General features: G+C 45.8%; 1 protein-coding gene across 5 annotated transcripts in view; it reads left to right on the top strand.

The window, feature by feature from the left end:
* RPH3A (rabphilin 3A) overlaps positions 1 to 24,084 on the top strand; it is a 116,292-nt gene that overhangs the window by 57,279 nt on the left and 34,929 nt on the right. For all 5 annotated transcript variants that reach the window (XM_053401216.1, XM_053401217.1, XM_053401219.1 and 2 more), the window contains 5 exons: positions 3,803 to 3,946; positions 10,551 to 10,680; positions 14,260 to 14,346; positions 18,128 to 18,284; positions 20,294 to 20,335. In XM_053401216.1, the coding sequence (XP_053257191.1) occupies positions 3,803 to 3,946; positions 10,551 to 10,680; positions 14,260 to 14,346; positions 18,128 to 18,284; positions 20,294 to 20,335 (560 nt within the window). The remainder of the gene's footprint in view (positions 1 to 3,802; positions 3,947 to 10,550; positions 10,681 to 14,259; positions 14,347 to 18,127; positions 18,285 to 20,293; positions 20,336 to 24,084) is intronic.

Here is a 24,084-nt window from a genome sequence, read left to right as displayed (position 1 = left end):
TATTCTGGAGAATCATAGATGTACAGCCGGATAGGGGCCTATCACAACTATCCTGCTGCATATCAATGAAAGCCTGGGAAACACACTTCCATAATCTTTACGAGGAATCTAGCGATGAGTCCTATGCATTAGACATACCGGAAGATCAGATACAGCCATGGCCAGCAGTCTCAATAACAGAGACTCATCTGCTGATTGACCAACTAAAGAACGGGAAAGCCCCCGGAATTGACTGTATACCAGCGAAACTTTTTAAAACCAATGCGAACTGGTGGGCCCCCTTGCTAGCCTCTCTGTTCACATATATAGATAGAACTGCACAGATTCCATACGACTGGGGGACTTCCATCATTATTCCCATTTACAAGAAAGGCTCAAGGGACGATCCCTCCAACTATAGACCTATAAGCCTCCTGAATATAATAAGTAAATTATACGCTAAACACCTCAGCGAGAAACTGTGCGAATGGATAGAAAGAGCGAAGATTCTTGATGATGCACAGGCAGGATTTAGACAGGGGAGATCCACAATGGATCACTGCCTGATCTTACAGCACCTAGCTGAGAAATACACGTCGCACCACAATCACCACCTATTCGCAGCATTTGTAGATTTTAAAGCAGCCTTTGACTCCATCCCAAGAACCCGACTCTGGGACAAACTTAACAAATCATCCATAGACCGACGTCTGCTGCTACTAATATACAAACTGTACAACAACACACGACTTCGCATAAGATGCAGCCAAGAAGGTCAACTCTCTAATTTCATTAGAACAACAAAGGGAGTTAAACAAGGATGCATTTTGGCCCCCTTTTTGTTCAACATCTATATAAACTCCCTAATAGACCACCTACAAGGAGCGGATACACACGCCCCAAAATTAGTAGACAAAAAACTGCCTATCCTACTCTATGCAGACGATGGGGTTATATTGTCCCAGACTCAGATGGGCCTCAAAAGAGCTCTTAACAGTTTATCCCAAAATTGTAGAGAAGAGAAACTAGCAGTGAACTACCAAAAAACAAAAATCATGGTTTTCTCTAACAAAAGGAAAATATACAGATGGAATTTAGACAATCAGGAGATTGAACAAGTGACATGCTTTAAATATCTAGGAGTTATATTCCAAGCATAAAGGAAGAAGACTGCCCACATAAATTACAGCTCCTCTACAGCACAAAAAAAGTACAACAGCAATCCTAAGATTCCATCGTACAACGGGAGGAAATTTCATTCCTGCTACAATTAAACTATTCGCTGCAAAACCAACAGCACAAATACTATACGGCGCACCACTCGTCTCCCTCTCTAATCTAGACCCATATGAAAAGATACAATCAGGTTTCCTTAGATCACTCCTGCAAACACCCAAATGCGTCCCAAACGCCGCCCTACGACTGGAAGCGGGCTTATACAGCATTAAAGCCAAAGTATGGATAAGAACCTTATGCACTTGGCTAAGACTTAACAACTCGCAGGTTGGACTACTTTCCCTGATGCTTCTTGACAAATTCCAATCTAGTTGGTTGAAGGGCACTCTCAGAAAACTGGCCACATCTGGTCTCTCCCCAGAGTATCTATTAAGTTTAGAAAGGGGAAGGGCCAAGAACATAATCAAAGAAAGACTCAGGGACATTGAAGCCCAAAATGACTTTAATCAACTTCCGATAACTTATAAACTTCTATACAACCCCCAAAGGCCCCATCTAGCAAACTACCTTAAAGTTCTAGACAACGCTAAACACCGATGGGCATTTTCCAGGGCCCGCTTTAACGCTCTCCCTTCAGCTCTCCTAGAGGGAAGATACAATAAAATACCGATCGAACAAAGATTATGTCCCTGTAACAGCAATGAAATCGAAACCATTGGGCATGTCATCTTATACTGCCCATTATATCGAGACTCAAGAAAAGAGCTGATCGAACCGATTCTGAGGAAAATACCTCGTAGTACAGACGACACCTATATTAGACACCTCTTAGCTGACAAAGAGCCCGAAATTAACAGGTCCGTGGCAAAGTACTGTTACATTGCAACAAGAATAAGAGGAGCAATGATGTCAACAACGGAGTTCAAATTGTAAACATCGAAGGAACGATAATAAACAGTAGCGACACCTGAATTGAATTTTTAAAACTTTAAAAGTCGAAACCTGGTCATAAATATAAGCACCAATTCTGTGAATTGGCCATATTTCTACTGTTATTTGTAGCACAATACTACTTTTAATGTCATATTTTTATAAATTGCTTCCTGGTCACTGACCGTATTAAAGATATTTGATTTGATTGTGTCCAACATCTCTTTCCCAATGAATCATCACAGATTTAACTTGTTCGTCCTTTGTATGGCATTCAGTAACTGAAGCTCTTATGGCATATATCTGCATAGGACTGGAGGCTGCCTGTTGCAGATCTGCATGAGTTACTGCTCTCCTTGTGACCGGCCACTGCTGTGGGCTGGCAGGTCTGCCATCTCCCTGCACTGGGGGCGTTTTGGTTATTCATCCTGCTTCTAGTGCACGTAATAAAGAAGCGGCAGGCCCAGAACAGGGACTCATGCAGAAACACCTGAGGCAGACTCCTCTGAGTAGCGCTGGGTCTCTCACACACTAGCTCCACCACAAGCCTTGCCAACAAAGATGCATAAAGGTATCTTTCTCTTTTGATTTTTGTGTGCCAGTAGTAGGCGCTGGGGAATGGGGGTTCAATCTGGAACCAGGAGTGCAGGGTGTGGGAGGGGGGTAGCCCTCCGTCCTAGACTAAAAGGTAAAGGGACCCCTGACCATTAGGTCCAGTTGTGACCGACTCTGGGGTTGTGGCGCTCATCTCACTTTATTGTCCGAGGGAGTTGGCGTACAGCTTCCGGGTCATTGGCCAGCATGTCTAAGCTGCTTCTGGCGAACCAGAGCAGCAGACGGAAACGCCATTTACCGTATTTTTCGCTCTATAACACGCACCCGACCATAACACGCACGTAGTTTTTAGAGGAGGAAAATTCGTAGGCATGCCACCCGTAGGCATTTCCTCCATAACACGCACAGACATTTCCCCTTACTTTCTAGGAGGAAAAAAGTGAGTGTTATGGTGCAAAAAATACGGTAACTTCCTGCCAGAGTGGTACCTATTTATCTACTTGCACTTTGACGTGCTTTTGAACTGCTAGGTTGGCAGGAGCAGGGACCGAGCAACGGGAGCTCACCCCGTCGTGGGGATTTGAACCACCAACCTTCTGATCGGCAAGTCCTTGGCTCTGTGGTTTAACGCACAGCGCCACCTGCGTCTCCCTCATAGACTATATCCTAAAATAAATAAAATAATAAAATAAAATGAGACCGTAATGCAGTGACACATCTTCATTGCCGTCACATCTTGTTTGGTCCTAGAAGTTATCCTGTAGTTTGTAATAGCTGTGCGTGTGCATGAAAGCAGAATCTGGGTGGCCGCCTCGCAGGGATGGTGCAGTTGTGGATTTCCTGCATTGTCCTGGGGTTGGACTAGATGACCACTTGAGGTACCGCCCCTTTCAACCCTCCGCTTTCCGGATCAAATATGTTTCTTCACGCAGAGCAGCAGAAATGTCAACTACTTGGATTCCCTGTGACCTGTTGGGAGATTTTTATATTTTATTAAATGGTAGAGAAGTTTTTTCATTTTTTAAAGCTGGCTCGATGCCCTTATGAAGGCAACCGTCCGCCTTGGCTCATGTGCTGCGTTGGGTTCCACTTGCAGCAGCTTTGATCTCCTCCTCAGATGCCCTCCTTGACCAGATCCCCCTCTTTCCTATGCCCACTGCAGAGCCCCCGGCAGCTGGTCAGCTCACGGGACCCAGCCAGACCGAGGGAGGAAGAACGAAGAGCTGACGGATGAGGAGAAGGAGATCATCAACCGGGTCATTGCTCGCGCCGAGAAGATGGAAGAGTTGGAGCAGGAACGCATTGGGTAAGGAGGCCACGTGAGTTGGGAGTCATGTTCTGTGTGCATTTGTCTCCAGGTAGCAAATCTGTATTCCTCCAGATGTTCCCATCAGCTCCAACCAACAAGGCCAGTGGTTGGGTATGGTGGAACTTATTCTCCAGATGTTCCCAGACACCAGGTCCCATCAGCCCCAACCAACATGGCCAGTGGTTGGGTATGGTGGAAGTTACCCTCCAGATGTTCCCAGACACAGGTCCCATCAGGCCCAACCAACAAGGCCAGTGTTTGTTCTCTTCCATCAACATCTGGATGGCCATAAGGTCTTGTTTGCATCTTTGCACTGCAGGGGGTTGGGCTGGATGACCCCTGGGGACCCCTTCCAACTCTACTGTTCTACCATCCCAACATCCTTTCCGTGGTGCTGGGCAGCTTGCTTTGTTGGAGGGCTTGCACCTCTCTCTTTGTGTGTTCTGCACTCCTGGTCTTCTCTGCTCCAGAGCTAGGAGACCACAAGCCAATTCTGCCTGAAGCAGAAACAGGGGTGGGTGGCCTGGGGTCTCCCAGATGTCGTTGTCTTCCGTCTCCCCTCACCCCCTACTAGCAATATGGACGGCAGACAGGAATGATGGGCACTGTAGTCCAGATTTTTAAAAGCCATCTCAAGGCAACCCTGGTCAGGAAAGTTTTTAGTGTTTGATGTTGTATTGTGTTTTTTCCCTATTTTTGCTGGGAGCCGCCCAGAGTGGCTGGGGCGGCCCAGTCAGATGGGCAGCATACAAATTACTGTGGTACCTCGGGTTACATACACTTCAGGTTACAGACTCCGCTAACCCAGAAATAGTACCTCGGGTTAAGAACTTTGCTTCAGGATGAGAACAGAAATTGTGCAGCAGCGGTGCGGTGGCAGCGGGAGTGGTCCTTCAGGTTAAGAACAGTTTCAGGTTAAGAACGGACCTCCAGAACGAATTAAATACTTAACCCAAGGTACCACTGTAATTGGGACGTGGGTGGCGCTGTGGGTTAAACCACAGAGCCTAGACTTGCCGAGCAGAAGGTCGGCGGTTCGAATCCCCGCGACGGGGTGAGCTCCCGTTGTTCGGTCCCAGCTCCTGCCAACCTAGCAGTTCGAAAGCACGTCAAAGTGCAAGTAGATAAATAGGTGCCGCTCTGGCGGGAAGGTAAATGGCGTTTCCGTGCACTGCTCTGTTTCGCCAGAAGCGGCTTAGTCATGCTGGCCTCATGACCCGGAAGCTGTACGCCGGCTCCCGCGGCTAATAAAGCGAGATGAGCGCCGCAACCCCAGAGTCGGCCACGACTGGACCTAATGGTCAGGGGTCCCTTTACCTTTACCACTGTAATTATTGTTATTGCCATTGTTATTATTTGAGGAGGTATGTGAACAAAATGGGAGAGGGGAGCAAGCAAGAAAATGCAGAGTTGGGCCACATGCATGCATTTCAAGCACTATGAGAGCACTTGTAAAAAAATATTGGCTTCCCCCAAAGAATCCTGGACCTGTCATTTATCCAGAGTGGTTGTGCAACTCCTATTTTCAACCCAGAGAGCTGCAGTATCCAGAGTGGTTCAACAACCAGTCCCTTTTCACAGGGAACTCAGGGGCCCTCGAACTCAGCTCCCATCCCCGTCAGTGCTGGAAGCCACCCCACTGCCTCCCCAGGACGAGGCCACCAGGAGACATAGAATTTTGTCACTGAGGGAGCTTGTAGGTGGGACTAGTGACCTCTGTGCGTGTTTCTGCAAGAGGCCTCCCATCTCCCTTGCTCACCAGCAGCCCAGTCAGCAAGGAGGAGCTGGTACGCTTGACTTATCTTCCAGCCATAAGCTGCTGCAGTGCACCATTTCTCACGAGGAGCAGGGAGTGGGAAACAACTTCTCGCTGGGATGCATGGGAATTTGCCAGGATGCTTAAGAAATATTGTTTGTAAAGGGGGGGTGGGGAGACTCTTGGAGGGGGGGCATTTCGCCACTGCTGCAACTTAACATAATGCCAGCTACGTGTTCTCTTTGCAAACATGTTTGATTTAAAACCGGCTTCCCTCTCCTGCTGTCGGCCTCGCACAAATAGCGTTGCACAACTGAAGCTCAGCACTCCTTCTGAGTACCGGTCTCTGGAAACCGCTAGAAAGTGCTCTTGTGCTTGGGTCTTGTTTGCGTGTTGTTGTTGTTTAGTCGTTTAGTCGTGTCCGATTCTTCGTGACCCCATGGACCAGAGCATGCCAGGCACTCCTGTCTTCCACTGCCTCCTGCAGTTTGGCCAAACTCATGTTAGCAGCTTTGAGAACACTGTCCAACCCTCTCATCCTCTGTCGTCCCCTTCTCCTCTTGTGCCCTCCATCTTTCCCAACATCAGGGTCTTTTCCAGGGAGTCTTCTCTTCTCATGAGGTGGCCAAAGTATTGGAGTCTCAGCTTCAGGATCTGTCCTTTCAGTGAGCACTCAGGGCTGTTTGCGTGTTACAGTAGCCTTATTCTGCACGGATTTGCTTAATCCTCCTTTGAAGCCACCCTAGTTTGTGGTCGTCGCTTCCTCCAGTGGCAAGGGGTTCCGTAGTTTAACTATGCGCTGCATAGTCTTTGCTCTGTCCTGAATCTTCCAAATTTCAGCTTCGTTGGATGTCTACGAGACCTAAAGGTAAAGGTAAAGGGACCCCTGACCATTAGGTCCAGTCGTGGCCGACTCTGGGGTTGCGGCGCTCATCTCGCTTTATTGGCCGAAGGAGCCGGCGTACAGCTTCCGGGTCATGTGGCCAGCATGACTAAGCCGCTTCTGGCGAACCAGAGCAGCGCACGGAAACGCCGTTTACCTTCCTACTGGAGCAGTACCTATTTATCTACTTGCACTTTGACGTGCTTTCGGACTGCTAGGTTGGCAGGAGCAGGGACCGAGCAACGGGAGCTCACCCCATCGCGGGGATTTGAACCACCAACCTTCTGATTGGCAAGTCCTAGGCTCTGTGGTTTAACCCACAGCGCCACCCGCGTCCCTTTACGAGACCTAGTGTTATAATAAAAGTCAGAAAAATAGACAGATGCTAGAGGATAGAAACTGGTCCCCTTACTGGCCTCCTGGGAAAACCTAGTGCCATCGGTGTAATATTTTAAATGTATTTAAATAATTTAAATAAATAATGTAAACTTATTTCCTCATATCCGAGTTGATACTGATTTTAGTGAGGGTGGGATGGGGTTTAGCCCACAAATTATTCCGATCTACCTCCGCAATCTCTGTCCCCAGATCAGACTCCCATCGCGGTTACACAGGGTTCTATCCTCTAAACTCCTCTGTACTCATTAATTACATGATAAAAAAGTTATTGTATATTCTTTTGTATGTAAAACCACCTTTTCAAATGATGTTAAACTTCAGAAACTTTTAACTTCAGAGTTTGATTTTAAAAATTCACTGTTTGATGAACGTAAAAGCTAATTTACATCCTGCATTCCACTTTTCCCTCCTCGTTCGTTCTGCTAATACAGGTAAGCCTTTTTCAGATGAATCAATTAGTCTGCAATTGATTTATTTGAAAATGGTCCGCCTATATCAGCGGAACAGATAATGAGAAAAATCACCTGTTCATTTATTGCTAATAATGTGCTCAGCGCGGGGTGTGCCTAGAATTGCGAAATAAGCTGAATGGAGCCCAGTCCCAAAGTCAGGATTGGTGCAAAGCCTTTACCTGCAGCTCCTGTTTTAATTTCATAAGCTGACTGGCTCAGGCAAGTGTGTCTCCACTAACAACACTTCCCCAAATAACGCACACTGATTTAACGGTTTTGTCAGATTTGGGTCACACCGCGACAGGAGGGGATGAAATATCCTGCAGGCTCGATGTTCTGGAAAACCTCTCCAGAGGGCTTCTCTTTTCCCCGCTCCCCCCTCCTTCTCTTTATATATTCCCTTCAGAACAGAATAAATAATAGATTTTTTATTGCATGCACTATTTTTATCTGCTTGGGATTTTACACAGCATGCCTGCCCAACTGAACTTGCAGGGAGAGAGGCTGCTGGGGGTGTTTGTGAAGCTCCTACCTTGCTGGCAGGGGGGGGGGCTGCCTGTGCAATTGACAGGTGGGGTAGGGGTTTTTGCAGGCTGCAACCCCCCTGCAAGCCCTACTTAGTTTGTTTCTCAATGGAAAAAGGCAAATGAACCTTCTGCCTTGGTAGGATTCTTCCTCCTAGTCTAAGCTGCATAGCAGTAACGTAAAGATAAAGGGACCCCTGACCATTAGGTCCTGTCATGGCAGACTCTGGGGTTGCAGCACTCATCTCGCTTTATTGGCCGAGGGAGCCGGTGTTTGTCCACAGACAGCTTCCAGGTCATGTGGCCAACAAGACTAAGCCGCTTCTGGCGAACCAGAGCAGCGCACGGAAACGCCGTTTACCTTCCCGCCGGAGCAGTACCTATTTATCTACTTGCACTTTGATGCGCTTTCGAACTGCTAGGTTGGCAGGAGCAGGGACCGAGCAACGGGAGCTCACTCCATCGCGGGGATTCGAACCACCGACCTTCTGATTGGCAGGCCCTAGGCTCTGTGGTTTAACCCACAGCGCCACCCTCATCCCTAGTTGGCCACAAATGCACAGAGGTGCAAGGAAAGATGAACAGCGTATTCTCTGCTCCCCTACATACTAGATCTCAGGAGCACACCTTGCAGAATTTACCTGCGAGACCCTCTTACCCTCATATATGCTCATTTGACCGCTTTGATTTGCAGAATTGGCATTGTTACAGGTGCCACACAATCGTTGCTCCACATTTCTTGTAAGAAATCAATCTTTTAGTGTGGCAGCATATGCACTTTGGAACTCCCTGCCTGTTGATATCAGGCAGGAGTTTTCACTGTACTGTTTTCTGCACCTGCTAAAAAGCTTTTTGTTTAGACAAGCCTACTCAGATGTTTACATAGTTGGTTCGAGTTTTAATCTGTTTTTAGATTCCTGTTGGTGTTAACTATTTTTTTCTGTTTCTAACTCTGTTCACTGTAATTTTATTGTTTCATTGTTTCTTTAAATTGCTTTGAAGGTTTTTTTTTGCAATAAATAAATTGATACGCCACTTGTTATGCCATTTTTAAAAAATAGAATCACAGAATTGTAGAGTTGGAAAGGGTTCCAGGGGTCATCTAGTCCAACCCCCTGCAAAGCAGGAATCTCAGCTACAGAATGGCCATCCAGCCTCTGCTTAAAAACCTCCATTGAAGGAGAATTCACTACCTTCTTAGGTAGTCCATTCCACTGTCAAACAGGACTTACTGTCAGAAAATTATTCCTGATCTTTAGCCGGAATCCCCTTCCTTGTAACTTGAAGCCATTGGTTTAGGTCCTACCCTCCAGAGGAGAAAACAAGCTTGCTCCACCTTCCATATGACAGCCCTTGAGATATTTGAAGGTTGGCTCCCATATATCCCCTCAGTCTCCTCTTTTCCAGGCTAAACATACACAGCTCCTTCAACCGTTCCTCATAAGGCTTGGTTTCCAGACCTTTGATCATCTTGGTTGCCCTCCTCTGCACACCAGCTTGTCAACATCCTTCTTAAATTAAGGCGCCCAGAACTGGGCACAGTATTCTGACCAAGACAGAATGGAGTGGTACTATGACTCCCCTTGATCTGGACACTAGGCTTCTGTTGATACAGCCTAGAATAGCATTAATAATAAATTAAAAATAATGTTTTATTTATACCCGAACCCGGTTCACCAGATTACGAGTCCACCTCTCTGAACCACTACACCACATTGGCTCATATTGTTGATGGGGTGCAGCTGGTGGGTGTGCAGGAGGGAAAGAAAGGGGAGGCCGCCGGCAAAGCCGCACAGCTCCTCCATTCACTGGGGCGCCCCTGAGAGACCGGCGCCCTGGCGCAATGCGCCAGGTAAACCCAATGGGAAAGACCGCTCTGAGCACAGCCGTGTGACTTAAGGCTGGTGGGAGCATGGCTGCGCAGCCTTGGGCTGATGGGAGTTACTAGTTCAGCAAGATCTTCTCATAGCTGTCAACTTACAGATTTGAAAATAAGGGACCAGCAGCCTCGAAAATAAGGGATCAGCAGCCAAAATAAGGGATTTTCAGAGCACAGGTATGTTCAGCTTCTGAGCCCCTCCGAGCCAAAGGCAGAAAGCCCAGCCAGCAGCCAAACAAAGCCTCAAGCGGTGGTTCCCACAGCGCAGCAACCCGGCAAAGGGGATGCAGCAAGGAAAACCACCGTCACCTCTCCGCTGGGAAGCGCTGAGCAAGGGCGAGTCCCCAGGCAACGCGGCCGATTTGATCGGCACAAGGCATGCAAGCTCCACCCTCCAGTCGTTCTTAGACTCCTTATTGGGTGAGCAACGCAGCCAAGCAACACAGTTGGAGCCTCCCTCCTCCCTGGCTGGCAGGGAGGGAGGGAGAGGAGCTGCTTCCTTTGAAACCCGGAAATTTAAGGGACATCATCAATAAGGGACAGCAGTGGGACACGGCGCTGGGATAAGGGAGTTTCCCGCCAAATAAGGGACGATTGACAGCTATGGATCTTCTGGGTTGGAAATAGGCTGATTTAATCAATTAACTTGGCCAAAAGCATCCTTTTTTTGTTGTTGTTGATTCTGCTGCCTTGCCTCCTTGCTTTTAGGCGTCTCATGAACCGCCTGGAAGACATGCGCCGAAACGTGGCCGGTGACGGGGTCAACCGCTGCATCTTGTGCGGCGAACAGCTGGGGCGCCTGGGGTCAGCCTGTGTGGTGTGCGAAGATTGCAAAAAGGTGAGGATCCCAAATCTCTGCCCCCTTTACCGCCTCCCTTGCCCTCGCATGCTTTCTTCCAGGGGTGGCCCAGTGCTTTTTTTGCTTCCTGGGACAAAGGGCAGGACTCTGAGGGTGACTGAACTACCAAGGTGGCACCCTCAGCCGCCCTCAGCACCCAAGAGGGTCTGGAGGGGAGGAGGCGGCCTGTCAAATATTTGGGGCCTGTGGCATTTTGGCCTTTAAACGCTAAGGATGGAGATGATCTTGTCATGAAATTCTACTCAGTATTGATCCAGAGTAGATTCCAATGTATAGTTAGCAGAGTAACAACTTAAAATACATTGCAGGAATTCCCCAAAAATAGACCAGAAGCAATTGATATTTCATCCAGCAGAGCTTTTACTGCTACTGAAGGCAAATGAGTATAATGGTCACAAATCCAATACATTCAGGACTGGCACTCTCCATAAGAAATCCAGTTGCAGCAGACTTAACTTAAACTTAGAATAACTTATAATAAGTCTAAACCAGGGGTCAGCAAACTTTTTCAGCTGTGGGCCGGTCCACCATCTCTCAGACCATGTGGTGGACCAGACTATATTTTGAAGAAAAAAAATGAACAAATTCCTATGCCCCACAAATAACCCAGAGATACATTTTAAATAAAAGGACGCATTGTACTCATGTAAAAACACGCTGATTCCCAGACCGTCCGCGGGCCGGATTTAGAAGGCGATTGGGCCGCATCCGGCCCACGGACCTTAGGTTACCTACCCTGGTCTAAACTTTAACACTATACAGTGGTACCTCTGGTTGTGAATCTGTTCCGGAGGCCCGTTCGCAACCTGAAAAGAATGCAACTTGCACCTGCGGGTCGCGATTCATCGCTTCTGTGCATGCGCGCAACGTCATTTTGTGCATCTGCGCATGCGCGAGCAGCGAAACCCGGAAGTAACCCTTTCCGATATTTCCGGGTCACTGCGGGACGCAACTTGTAAACGCGCAACCTGAAGCAAACGTAACATGAGGTATTGAAGCATGTGAACGTAAGCAGGTACTCGCTTGGTGTTAAATAAGGATCAGGCAGACTCAGCAATGGAGAATAAGAAGGTGAAGTTTATTGCCAGGCAATAAGGACCCAGTTTGGAATCTCTTCCAAAAGGAACTGGGACCCCGATTCACAGAAATCCAGAGGTCTTTATACCTGAGCAGATCACAGCAAATCATAGATCATGAGACAACCATGAGGCAGTCACGATATTGCCAGCGAAAATTAGCCAATTAGCAAGCTTCTTGCCATGCTACCAGCTCCTGGTCAAGCACTGGTCAAGCATGGAGTTCTAGTTCTGCTTTCCAATGCTTCCAGTGATGCTCTGTCTAACCTCTCCCCTAGTTATGACAGGACAGGGAGCTTGGAGATTTTGTGGTTTTGCTCTTCCTGTTCTGTGGATTAATTTAGCCTGTATCTGAGGGGATTTTGTACCAGAGTCTCTGATTCACGTCTTCCCCTTGTCCAGGGTACACGGATGTTTGTAGGGGAAAGGTCGGCTCCTAATTTTGCTGTTTCAAGCAGTATGCAATTAGCTAAGGCACGGCTTCCCTTTGATTCAAAATGGATTATAAAATACTGTAAGCCCTGATTATGTGTGAGCATATATGAATATATTGATTACTGATAACTGATTATATGGATAGCATAGGGGTAGCCCTTCTTCTTTGCCTCAGTATGACTGTATACAGAACACTACACCAGAAGGAAAGAGAGATAGAGAAAGTGAAACCCAGGCTCCTTCTGGCCCTACTTTTATAGTCAGCGTGACCTTGATAGAAAAAGATAAGAGAACCAGTTTAAACCAGCTGTACTCAGCTTCTCTGGAAGTATAACCCAAACATCATGAAGCTTCTGCTTGCTTCTTCGCACAGAGAAGCTTCCAGAACCCTCTGGAATTAATTAGAATAGGATCTACACATCAGATCAATACTTTCTGCACTAAGAAATGCAAACTGACAGATCTATCGCCACTGCCAGAAGTGTCATACTTCTGAATACCAGTTGCTGGAAGTCACAGGTGGGCAGAGAGCAGAGGCAGTCCCGCTTGTGAGAACAGGATGCTGGACTGGATGGACCTTTGGCCTGATCCTGCAGGTGCTCTCCTTGTGTTCTTATTTATTTTGGAGGGGGAAGCGCCCCCTGCGCCTTGGACCGTTCCTTCTGTATTCCTCACCAAAGCCTCAGAGCGGCTTCGCTCAGGTGGCCAGGCAGTCCTGCTTGCCCGCCATCTCGAAAGCAAGCTTCGCTGTGCCAGGTATTTGGTGGAAAGATGACATCCTTAATTAAGCTGGAGGCAGCCTCCCCTCAAGGGCGCGAGTGGCAGCGCCAGGGCTGCGTGGCACAGATGGCATGAGAAGGCTCCCCCATCTGCTGCAGTCGACCTTCTGCAACCGGGCCAAAAAATGTCTGGCGCCGTTTCTGTCAGAAACGTGACTCTCCTTGATTGTTGTTATTGGAAAGTGTGTGTGTGTGCGCGCGCGTGTGCACAGCTTTCAGACAGGCCACATCCAAATAATTATAATAATAGTAATAATAATAATAATAATCAGTGCTTTTTCCAAAAAAAAATGTTTAGGGGTACGTTCATTTTGCCAAAATCACCATTTTATAGTTCAAATTGGGAAAAATAAATGCAGTAAATGGACAGAAGTACAAAGATTCACTTTGTATTTTTTATATTACGCACAAGATTATTCTAAACACAACCAGATTTTATCTACTTATCTACTTTTAAAAATGTATCTACTTTAAAAAATTTTCACTTATGACCTTTTTCTTTTACTTCTTTATTCTTTCTTTGTTCTTTTTTCCTTTTTTCTGATATCTTATCTTTCATTTCACTGCTTTATTGTGAATAGCACTTTATAGAGGTATAAATAACTGTAAATAAGAAAAGAGACAAAATATTCTCTAATTTTTTCCCCTTGGTTAGATGTATTTTCTTTTTCTTTTGTATTTTCTTTTGTTGTGAATATGTATGTTTTCTAATTTGTACTTAATAATAATAATAATAATAATAATAATAATAGATTCACAAAATGTTTAGGCGTATGCATACCCCTGCGTCCCCCTCCCCAGAAAAAAGCACTGCTAATAAAAATGCCAATATTTATACCCCGGCCATCTGGCCCATCTGAAAGCACTCTTATTCCACTTTAAAGAGTCCTGGGATCTGTGGTTTGTTAAGGGTGCTGAGGTGTTAGGATACCCCCCCAATTCCTCCCCCCATAGCTTCAGTTCCCAGAGTGATTTGACAATCAATCCCTTTTCACAGTGACTGTAGCTCTAGAGGAGCTCTCAGCGCCCTTAAGAAACTACAGCTCCCAGAATTCTTAAGGGGAAGCCATCACTGCTTAAAGCAGGACCATAGCATTTGAAATGTGTGCTGTGATTATGGGCACTGTCTGTCTTCCAGCGCCATATCTGGGAGACCAACGTGGGCTGTTTAGACACCCGTACACAGACATAATGGAAGTCCATCTTCATTCTGATAAGGGCTTTTCTGGCTGTTTTCACAGTGTTTTGCATCTTTCTTTCCCATGCAGAACGTCTGCACTAAATGTGGCACCCAGACCAGCAACAACCGGCCTCACTCCATCTGGTTGTGTAAGATCTGCTGCGAACAGAGAGAGGTCAGTCGGGAAGTGGCTTGTTAGACCTGCATTTTCCTGGGAAATATATGAACGATGCAAAGAGTATATTCAGATGGTCTATCCTCATATGCCTATTTGAGGAGTCAGAACCTCGTGGCCTCCCCAGCTTCAATGGATTTACAACTCCTATTACCTGTGGCAATTCTTTTTATTTTGATTTCTTAAATGAAAATTCACCAGCATTTAGTGTGAATTTCTCCTACTTTCTTAAGCAATTTGCCTAATATGTACAATCTTTTGCAAAGTGATTTCTTCTAATATGCTGTTTTCAGTGACATACAAATTTTTAGGCACACTTTAACCCTGGGATATGCATTTTTGTATACAGTTCTTGGGTGGAGAAGTGCATTGCAACATATGGAGAAATGAGATTATATATATATATATATTTACAGGACGCGGGTGGTGCTGTGGGTTAAACCACAGAGCCTAGGACTTGCCAGTCAGAAGGTCGGTGGTTCGAATCCCCGCAACGGGCTGAGCTCCCGTTGCTCGGTCCCTGCTCCTGCCAACCTAGCAGTTCAAAAGCACCTCAAAGTGCAAGTAGATAAATAGGGACCGCTCCGGCAGGAAGGTAAACAGCGTTTCCGTGTGCTGCTCTGGTTCGCCAGAAGTGCCTTAGTCATGCTGGCCACATGACCCGGAAGCTGTACGCCGACTCCCTCGGCCAATAAAGCGAGATGAGCGCCACAACCCCAGAGTTGGCCACGACTGGACCTAATGGTCAGGGGTCCCTTTACCTGTTTATATTACTTTACAAAGTTGTTATTGTACTTCACCAGATCTTAACCTATTACAGTATTTGTAAGTATGGATTTCAAATGTCATTGAGTTTGTCCATGGCAAATATGTGTTTATATAAGTCTCCAATCCAATCGTAGAAGGGAGCCGCATTTTTATTTTTCCAATTCATCAGTATCAGTCTTTTTGCTGTGGTAAGGGCACAGAGAGTCCACTCATAATGTCCATTTGTGAGGTTCCATGTGCTGGGCATATAATTCAAAAGGATATTTTGCTCTGTAAATGTAAGGTTGTTCCGTACAGTTCTGTTGATAGTTTCAGTTACCTTCTGCCAAAAATCTTCCAATATAGGACAATGAAAAGAACATATGTTTTAGAGAAGCATTATCCCTATTGTATCTCCAACAGTTAGATACCTTAGATAGCCCTTATTTAAACAAACCTTTTTTAAAAATAGCAAATGAGAAAAAACTCTGGCAATTAACCACTGGTTCCTCACCCCTGTTCTCCTTCAGCTGTTTGCAAGCAAGTAGCCTTCCTTGGCTGTAATCCTCTCAAAAATGAGTGAATGGGCAGTAAAATGGCAAACGCAGTTCAAAGTAACTGCAAAGTGACGCATTTGGGGGCGAAAAGTCTTAATTTTGCATATATGCCATTGGGGTCTGATCTGGAGGTGATGGATGAGGAACGAGACCTTGGGGTCATAATGGACAGCTAGATGTAGATGTCGGCCCAGTGTGTGGCGGCTGTGAAAAAGGCAAAGCCCATGTAGATCTGGCCCTGCCGTTGGAAGAATCATAGAACTGTAGAGTTGGAAGGGACCCCAAAGGTCTGTCAGGAGCTCGTCCTACACTCGAGTAGGACCCTGGCAGAGACACATGCCTGATTGGCATGTTCTCTCCCTCCTGGTATTTCGTTCGGGATCTTCAAGAGCTTTCTTCAGCCCGAACATCACAGCGACCGATGCCAACCGACACCGGCACACTTAGGGATCTGCAGTGTTTGCGCATCATGCGTGTGAGAGACCTCAGCAACTCAGCATTTTGGCTAATCTACTTTATTTACATATAAACACACATGGAGCACTGCAACATGGCTCCATCTTTCTCTAGCTTCAGACAGCAAAGAGGAAAAGAACAAAGGACAATAGTCCCACTTCACGGAAGACAGCAACACAAACATCCTGTCTCTGTCACTTTCCACTCTGTGGAGTCAAAACATATACCGTCATGTGATAGACAACAATCCCATGACTGCAATCATGGAGCAGGAATTCTAACAGGGTAATAATAATAATTTATTATTTATACCCCGTCCATCTGGCTTGGTTTCTTCAGCCACTCTGGGCGGCTCCCATCATCATCATCATCATTAGCAGTGATAAAACATCAAACATTAAAAAAAAATCCTAAACAGAGCTGCCTTCAGATGTCTTCTAAAAGTCAGATAGTTGTTTATTTCCTTGACGTCTGCTGGGAGGGCATTCCACAGCGCGGGCGCCACTACTGAGAAGGCCCTCTGCCTGGTTCCCTGTAACCTCACTTCTCTCAGGGAGGGAACCACAAGAAGGCCCTCAGAGCTGGACCTCAGTGTCCGGGCTGAATGATGGGGATGGAGACGCTCCTTCAAGTATACTGGGCCGAGGCTGTTTAGGGCTTTGAACGTCAGCACCAACCCTGCCCCCCCCCCAACTGAGCTCTTTTATTGTGATACTTATAAGACATTGCTCTAGCTCTGCCACCGGGACAATTTTAGAAGTCACATACTTGAGATAATTTATGAGAAGAGCCACACAGCAGTCATGCAAATTGAACTTGAGGCCTTCTAAGTACAACGGACATGCATTATTATAGAGCTATGGCCCTGCAGTTTAGGGAACCGATTGTCACTAAGGACAGAAACTAAGGAGGCAGTGCTGGCCAAATTCTTCACCATCTTCTTTTAATGAGCAGTGCCATAAAATGAGTCCCCTCAGTGAGAGAATGCACATATCCTGTACGGCTGGGGGGATAATGTAAGACCTGACCGATGGTCAAGGCTTAATGTCACACCTTTTGGAGCCTGGAAAGTGAACTTCTGAAGTAGGGCAGTGAAGAAAAGAAAAAACTCAATCCTGGCCAATTGTTCTCCAAGACAAACTTCCTGCAGAGAATGGCAGGAATGGTTCCCTTTTCCAGAACTGATTGTTCTCTAGAAAATGGCCTGGATTATTTAAAGAAATATTGTAATATTACTGAATTTTGAAGGGAGTTGGATTGAAATCAATGGTTCCTAGCTGTTATGGTAAAAGAATATGGAAGAAATGTTTTTTTTCCTCTTGTTTTAATAAGGTTTAAGTTACAATAATTTAAGAAGTTGAATAGAGAATAAGGGGTTAAATAAGTGCGAAGTTAGGAGATCAGGATTTGCTGATAAATAATCTGATCTAGAAAACAAGAAGAGGAGGTTCGAGGAAGTCAAAGGACAAGGGTTTGGAAATTAGGTTTTGAAAACTATGTGTTTTTAATATTGTCTTTTTTCTTTGTGCTTTTTTTCTTCTTCTTTTTGTTTGTATAAAATGGAAAATCTTAATAAATATTTATAAAAAAAAATAGAAAATGGCCTGGATTAAACATACTGGGTGTTTCCCACTCATCCTCATCAAAGAGCACTGAGGTCAAGTTGGTGAGCAATATGGTTCCTTTGGGCACATGAAACCCAGCCAGTGTAGTGTCCTTAGTTGTCATTTGGGGCCCATTTAAAGGCACAATACTGCTTTTTCTTTGAATTTAGCACCAACACTTTGAAATGTACTGGGAGCCACTGTAGGTCTTGGCAGCCATTCCCAGTCACTAGTCTAGCTGCCGCATTCTAGATTAAGAATCATCTTGTTGAGTCCCCTGCAATGCTGGAATCGAGAGCATTCAATCAGGTGAACACCCATATTGCCAGTGGTACAATTCCCAGGAAGAAAACTGTACAGCATCAGCCGTCTCTGAACACACGGTTCTCACGCCTCTTTGTCCTGCTCTGTTTTCAGGTATGGAAGCGCTCTGGGGCGTGGTTCTTCAAGGGGGTGCCAAAGCAAATGCTCCCCGAACCGATGCCCATCAGCAAGAGCAAACAGCAGCCGCTGCCCAGCGAGGCAGCTGTCCCTGCTCAGGACTCGAAGCCGTATCCTCGCCCCCAGAATCGTGGTAGGCAAAATGTGCTGCTGATTATTGCACCGCTGATAATATACAACATTATTAGATTAGGTTTCAGCATAGGTTAAAAAACAAAAACTCCAAAATAATAGGTCTCTGCTGCAAGGAGTTTACAGTGCAAGCTTATGCAGTAAGAAAGAAGAGAGGCATGGGAGATGCAATGGTTAAAAATTGTGGTGCCCCGCCCTGCTTGATTTGAAATTGGCTCGATATTAAGATCCTCCCTTTCCTGAAAATGTTCAGCCTTGCTTATAAAATTGCTGCACATGTTTTGATGATTTGCACATTGTACACTTGTTGTTTAGTCTAGCCCAGGGTTTCCCAAACTTGGGTCTCAAACCGTTGATAGACTACAATTCCCATCATCCTTGACCACTGGTCCTGCTAGCTAGGGATGGTGGGAGTTGGAGTCCAACAACAGTTGGAGACGCAAGTCTGGGAAACCCTGGCCTAGCCCATTCACTGAGGACTAATCTACACTCGTGAGTTATAATGTTAAAAATGTGTTATAAAAATGTGACACCAGAGGGCAGTGTAGAGCAGTGATCTGTCACCAATGGGAAATGGCATTGAGAGCTATATTTTTTTATAGCGTTTTCCAGATCAGTGTAGATCCAGCCTGAGATTGCTGGAGAAGGCCCTTCTAGTCATTTCCTGGCAGAGATTCACCTGGTGTTGCATTGCCAGAGCACCTTCTCTGCAGTGGCCCCCATGCAGTGGCATGAGATTCTGTGGTGCCTATAATAATAGTGTTCTGCCATGCAGGGAGCGGGTGGCGCTGTGGTCTAAACCACTGAGCCTCTGGGGCTTGCCGATCAGAAGGTCGGCAGTTCGAATCCCCGCAACAGGGTGAGCTCCCGTTGCTCGGTCCCAGCTCCTGCCAACCTAGCAGTTCCAAAGCACGCCAGTGCAACTAGATAAATAGGTACCACTGTGGCAGGAAGGTAAACAGAGTTTCCATGCACTCTGGTTTCCATCATGGTGTTCCATTGCGCCAGAAGCGGTTTAGTCCATATGACCCAGAAAGCTGTCTGTGGACAAACGCTGGCTCCCCCGGCCTGAAAACGAGATGAGTTCTGTAGTTGCCTTTGACTGGACTTAACTGTTCGGGGTCCTTTACCTTTACCTGCCATGACGTTCTCTAGTACAGTGGTACCTCGGGTTAAGTACTTAATTCGTTCTGGAGGTCTGTACTTAACCTGAAACTGTTCTTAACCTGAAGCACCACTTTAGCTAATGGGGCCTCCTGGTGCTGCCATGCCGCTGGAGCACGATTTCTGTTCTCAACCTGAAGCAAAGTTCTTAACCTGAAGCACTATTTCTGGGTTAGTGGAGTATGTAACCTGAAGCGTATGTAACCTGAAGCGTATGTAACCTGAGGTACCACTGTACTGGCTATTGAAAATGTTGTATATCTGTAATATTTGCTTTTAGTTTCTTGCAGTTTTTACTGATTTCATTCTGGAAACCACGGTGTTGTTCCAAAATGGAAGGCAATCTATCAATGTGTTCAGAAAAATAAATGAACAAATGCAGTAGTTTGCTTACATTGACTTTTCAATAATTTTAAAAGATCAGATTGACAGCATTCAAAGAGTGTGCTGGCTCTGCTTAGTTACAGATGGTACCTTTGGGCATCCCTTAGCAGTGTTTGCTCTGCCTCCAATAGCACCTGGTCAGGACTGAAACTCCCTTTTTGTTGCATGAATTCGCTTCCAGTGCTGTCTTACCCATAAGGGCTAGGGGTGCAGGGCGCCAGGATTTCAGGGGCACCAGGCCAAGAGTCCAGGGCTCTTCTGTGCCACAAGTTCGGGGGCGACCGAGCCAGCGAGACGCTGAGGTGGCCGGCTGGCTGGTTCCGCCCTCCTGCGCGCCTGGGACTGGGCAACCGGGGAGGGGGGACGGGCGCCAGGTGGAGCTTTGCACCCCGGCACCGCATAAGCTTAAGACAGCCCTGTTCACTTCCTTTCAATAAACAATCCCTTCCTTTTGCTTCCAAGGTCAAGCTGAGGCAGCTGCCCCCATCGAGCAGGAATCCTATGGTAAGAAATCTTTCTTCTCTGGAATATTTATTCCTCTTCATTGCATTTGTATCTTCTCCATTGTATTCTATTAGGGGAAATTGCTTTCAAAAATGCATATACCTTGGTTCTCAAACGCTTTGGTACTCAAACAACTTGGAACCCAAACACTGTAAACCTGGAAGTAAGTGTCCCGGTTTGCAAACATGTTTTGGAAGCCGAATGTGCTCCGTTTTGAGTGCCACACTTCCGTTTTGAGTGCTACGCTGAGGTCTGTCTGTTTTTTTAAAAACACCTTGAAGGTCCCAGGCCACAGAGAGGTTAGGCTGGCCTCAACTAGAGCTCCGACTTGGTGGAACACTCTGTCACAAGAGACTAGGGCCCTGCGGGACTTGACATTTTTCCGCAGGGCCTGCAAGACAGAGCTGTTCCGCCAGGCCTTTGGCCAGGGCACAGCCTGACTCCCTCCCTCGGCAATCTTCGCGGAGCTCTGGCCCAATGGTGGCCAGTGGCTTGAATTTAATTAATTTTATAATGAATGATTTTAGAGTGTTGTTTGTGTTGTACTTTTGTACTGTTTTATTGTTGTTAGCCGCCCTGAGCCCGGCTTCGGCTGGGGAGGGCGGGATATAAATAAATTATTATTATTATTATTATTATTATTATTATTATTATTATTATTATTATTATTATTTTGCTATTTATTTTGCTTTTTTTGTTTTTGTGGCTTTTTTGTTTTGTTTCTGTGACTGTGTGGAACCCAGTTCAGCTACTGATTGATGGATTGATTGTGTGACTGCAGTACATTGTTTATTGCTTTCATTTTATGGATCAAGGGTCTTGTTAGGTAGTAAAATTCATGTTAAATTGCTGTTTTAGGGGTTATTTTTAAAAGTCTGGAACGGATTAATCCATTTTGCATTACTTTCTATGGGAAAGCGCGCCTTGGTTTTGGAACGCTTTGCTTTTGGAACGGATTAAGTTTGAGAACCAAGGTACCACTGTATTAGGAGAAAAGTGCACTAAAAGAGTGGCAAATTTTTGTGAGGACTCGGTTTTTTTTTTAACAAACTGATGCAAAAATGTTGAGAACCTAGCTTAAGACCAGAAAAATAAGAATCAGGAACTGAACTTGTCCGATCCCTCCCTCCCTCTGTGCAGTGAATTTTCGCTACTGGCTTCAGTGGGTGAAAGCCTGACTTCTCGGCAGCTTTCAGCCCCTGCACCTCTTTCTCCTTGTAAACTAACCAGTAGCCGGGGCAGTTTGGCCTTACACAACTGTTCTACCGGAGGCGAGTTCCCTGGTTCTTCCTTCTTCCCACCATTTGGGCCTGAGAGACTGATGAGCTTTTGTCTTCCGCTGTCATTCTGAGGGGCTGTCAGCTGTTCATCAGGAGGTGCTAATCTTGAGTGATTGCCCCATTATTAAAATCTGGATCAGCCTGCAAATCGCAGGGAAGAGCCTGGCACGCACGGGAATGCCAGGCGTTGGCTGGGTGATTGATGCTGTCAGGACAGTCATTAGTTTGTTCGTTCTGGCGGCAGATGATGCACGCAAGCGCTGGCACACTGCAATTGTGGCCTGGCTCTTAGCTGTCAGCTGGAGAGCCAAGTCTCTTTTCCTAATTGCAAAGAATCTCCTTCCCCCTTGGCACAGCGAGCCAGTAAAATTGCCATTCGCTTGATGTAAGAATCTAAAAATATAAAAATAAATATTAAAAAAATCTATAAAAAGTCAGTCTATTGCAAATTCCCTCCCTCCTTCCCATGTGGAATAAAGGGTAACTGCTCCCCCCAGTTTCTTACAGGTGAAACTCGGAAAATTAGAATAGCATGGAAAAGTTCATTTATTTCAGTAATTCAACTTAAAAGGTGAAACAAATATATGAGATAGACTCATGACATGCAAAGCGAGATATGTCAAGACTTTATTTGTTATAATTGTGATGATCATGGCGTACAGCTGATGAAAACCCCAAACGTAACAATCTCAGAAAATTAGAATACTAAATGAAATCAGCAAAACAAGGACTGCAAATAGAGCAATATTGGACCTCTGAGAAGTAGAAGCATGCATATGTACTCAGTACTTGGTTTGGGCCCCTTTTGCATCAATTACTGCCTCAGTGCGGCGTGGCATGGATGCTATCAGCCTGTGGCACTGCTGAGGTGTTATGGAAGACCAGGAAGCTTCAATAGCAGCCTCCAGCTCTTCTGCATTGCTTAGTCTCATGTCTCTCATCTTTCTCTTGGCAATGCCCCATAGATTCTCTATGGGGTTCAGGTCAGGCGAGTTTGCTGGCCAATCAAGCACAGTAATCCCATGGGCAATGAACCAGGTTTTGGTACTTTTGGCAGTGTGGGCAGGTGCCAAACTCCTGCTGGAAAATGAAGTTAGCATCCCCATAAAGCTCATCTGCAGAAGGAAACATGAAGTGCTCCAAAATCTCCTGGTAGACAGCTGTGTTGACCCTGGACTTAATGAAGCACAGTGGACCAACACCAGCTGATGACATGGCTCCCCAAATCAACACAGACTGTGGAAACTTTACACTGGACTTCAAGCATCTGGCATTGTGTCCCTTCCCATTCTTCCTCCAGACTCTGGGTCCTTGGTTTCCAAATGAGATGCAAAAGCTGCTCTCATCAGAAAAGAGATTTTAAGAGAACTTAGAGGTCCCAAGTGCTCTAGCCCTAGAACCTGTTTTCAGCGCCAGAGCTGAGCCTCTGGGCCTATGCAGAGTTCCTTGCACGTAGAACTTAAAAGCCACAAGCAACCTCTACAGAATCGGCAGTTTGCAGGTTGGGGGTAAGGGATCCTACAAAACAGGCAATGACTTTAAGATACACTACATGCCAAGCTGGGAAACAGCACAGGAGGTCAACTCACACTTGTATATTCATGGGCCAAAATAAACAGTTTTGCTTTTTAAATTTTTAATATAATTTTTATTAAATTTTCTGTGATACAATTTAAAACACTCACTTTTACATCCTTAAAATATCAGTGACTTTCCTTCTTCTCTTTCCATGGTTCGTTTTGCATAGCATAAATCCCTGCACGTTTTACAAAAGCTAAACCATTCAGTATTCCCCCATTACATCCATCAAAACTTATCAATGCTGTTGAATTTATCTTAATGTTGCCCACGTTTTCAGCTGTACACAGTTATTTCCCATATATTCAATAAACGTTTTCGAGTCTTCTCTAAACTTATGTTCTTCCTGTTCTCTTATTCTGTATGCTAAATTTCAAGCTGAGCAATATGCAAAGTGAACAGTTTTAGAACAGGGTTATATGAAGATATTCCCCCGGCCCAAATATTGTCCATTTGCACTGCACTGGAGTCATGTTTGTTGTCAGCATTCTGCAACTGATCCTTTCTGTTATGTACTGAAGTTCTCACCCTGGGCCAGCAGGGGGATACTGTAGATAGTTTTCACTCAGGTCCACATATGCAAATAAGGGATTGAAAGTGACGTTCAGTGATTGGATAGTTACAGAAAGTGTTACAGTTGCATTGTAGTGGAGCTCTATATAAGCAGGCTGGCTGAACCCTTCAGTTCAGTTCTGTTCTGGCCTGTGAATAAACAAGAGCTGTTTGAAGAATCGCTGCGTCGTCTGATATGTTCACCCTCAACTTAACACTTTCCCTTCATCACTGGATGCTAAGCCCTCTCTGTGATTTCACCACAGGTCAGTCGGTGAGCTTTCAGGAAGCAAATAGCCCTCCTTCCTGCAGTCTGCAGCTTTTTAGCATTTCCTTCTT

The sequence above is a fragment of the Podarcis raffonei genome, chromosome 8, assembly GCF_027172205.1.
Source record: "Podarcis raffonei isolate rPodRaf1 chromosome 8, rPodRaf1.pri, whole genome shotgun sequence".
Classification (NCBI taxonomy): Eukaryota; Metazoa; Chordata; class Lepidosauria; order Squamata; family Lacertidae; genus Podarcis; species Podarcis raffonei.
Note: the sequence above shows the minus strand (reverse complement) of the source record. Positions and strands in the feature narration are given on the sequence as shown.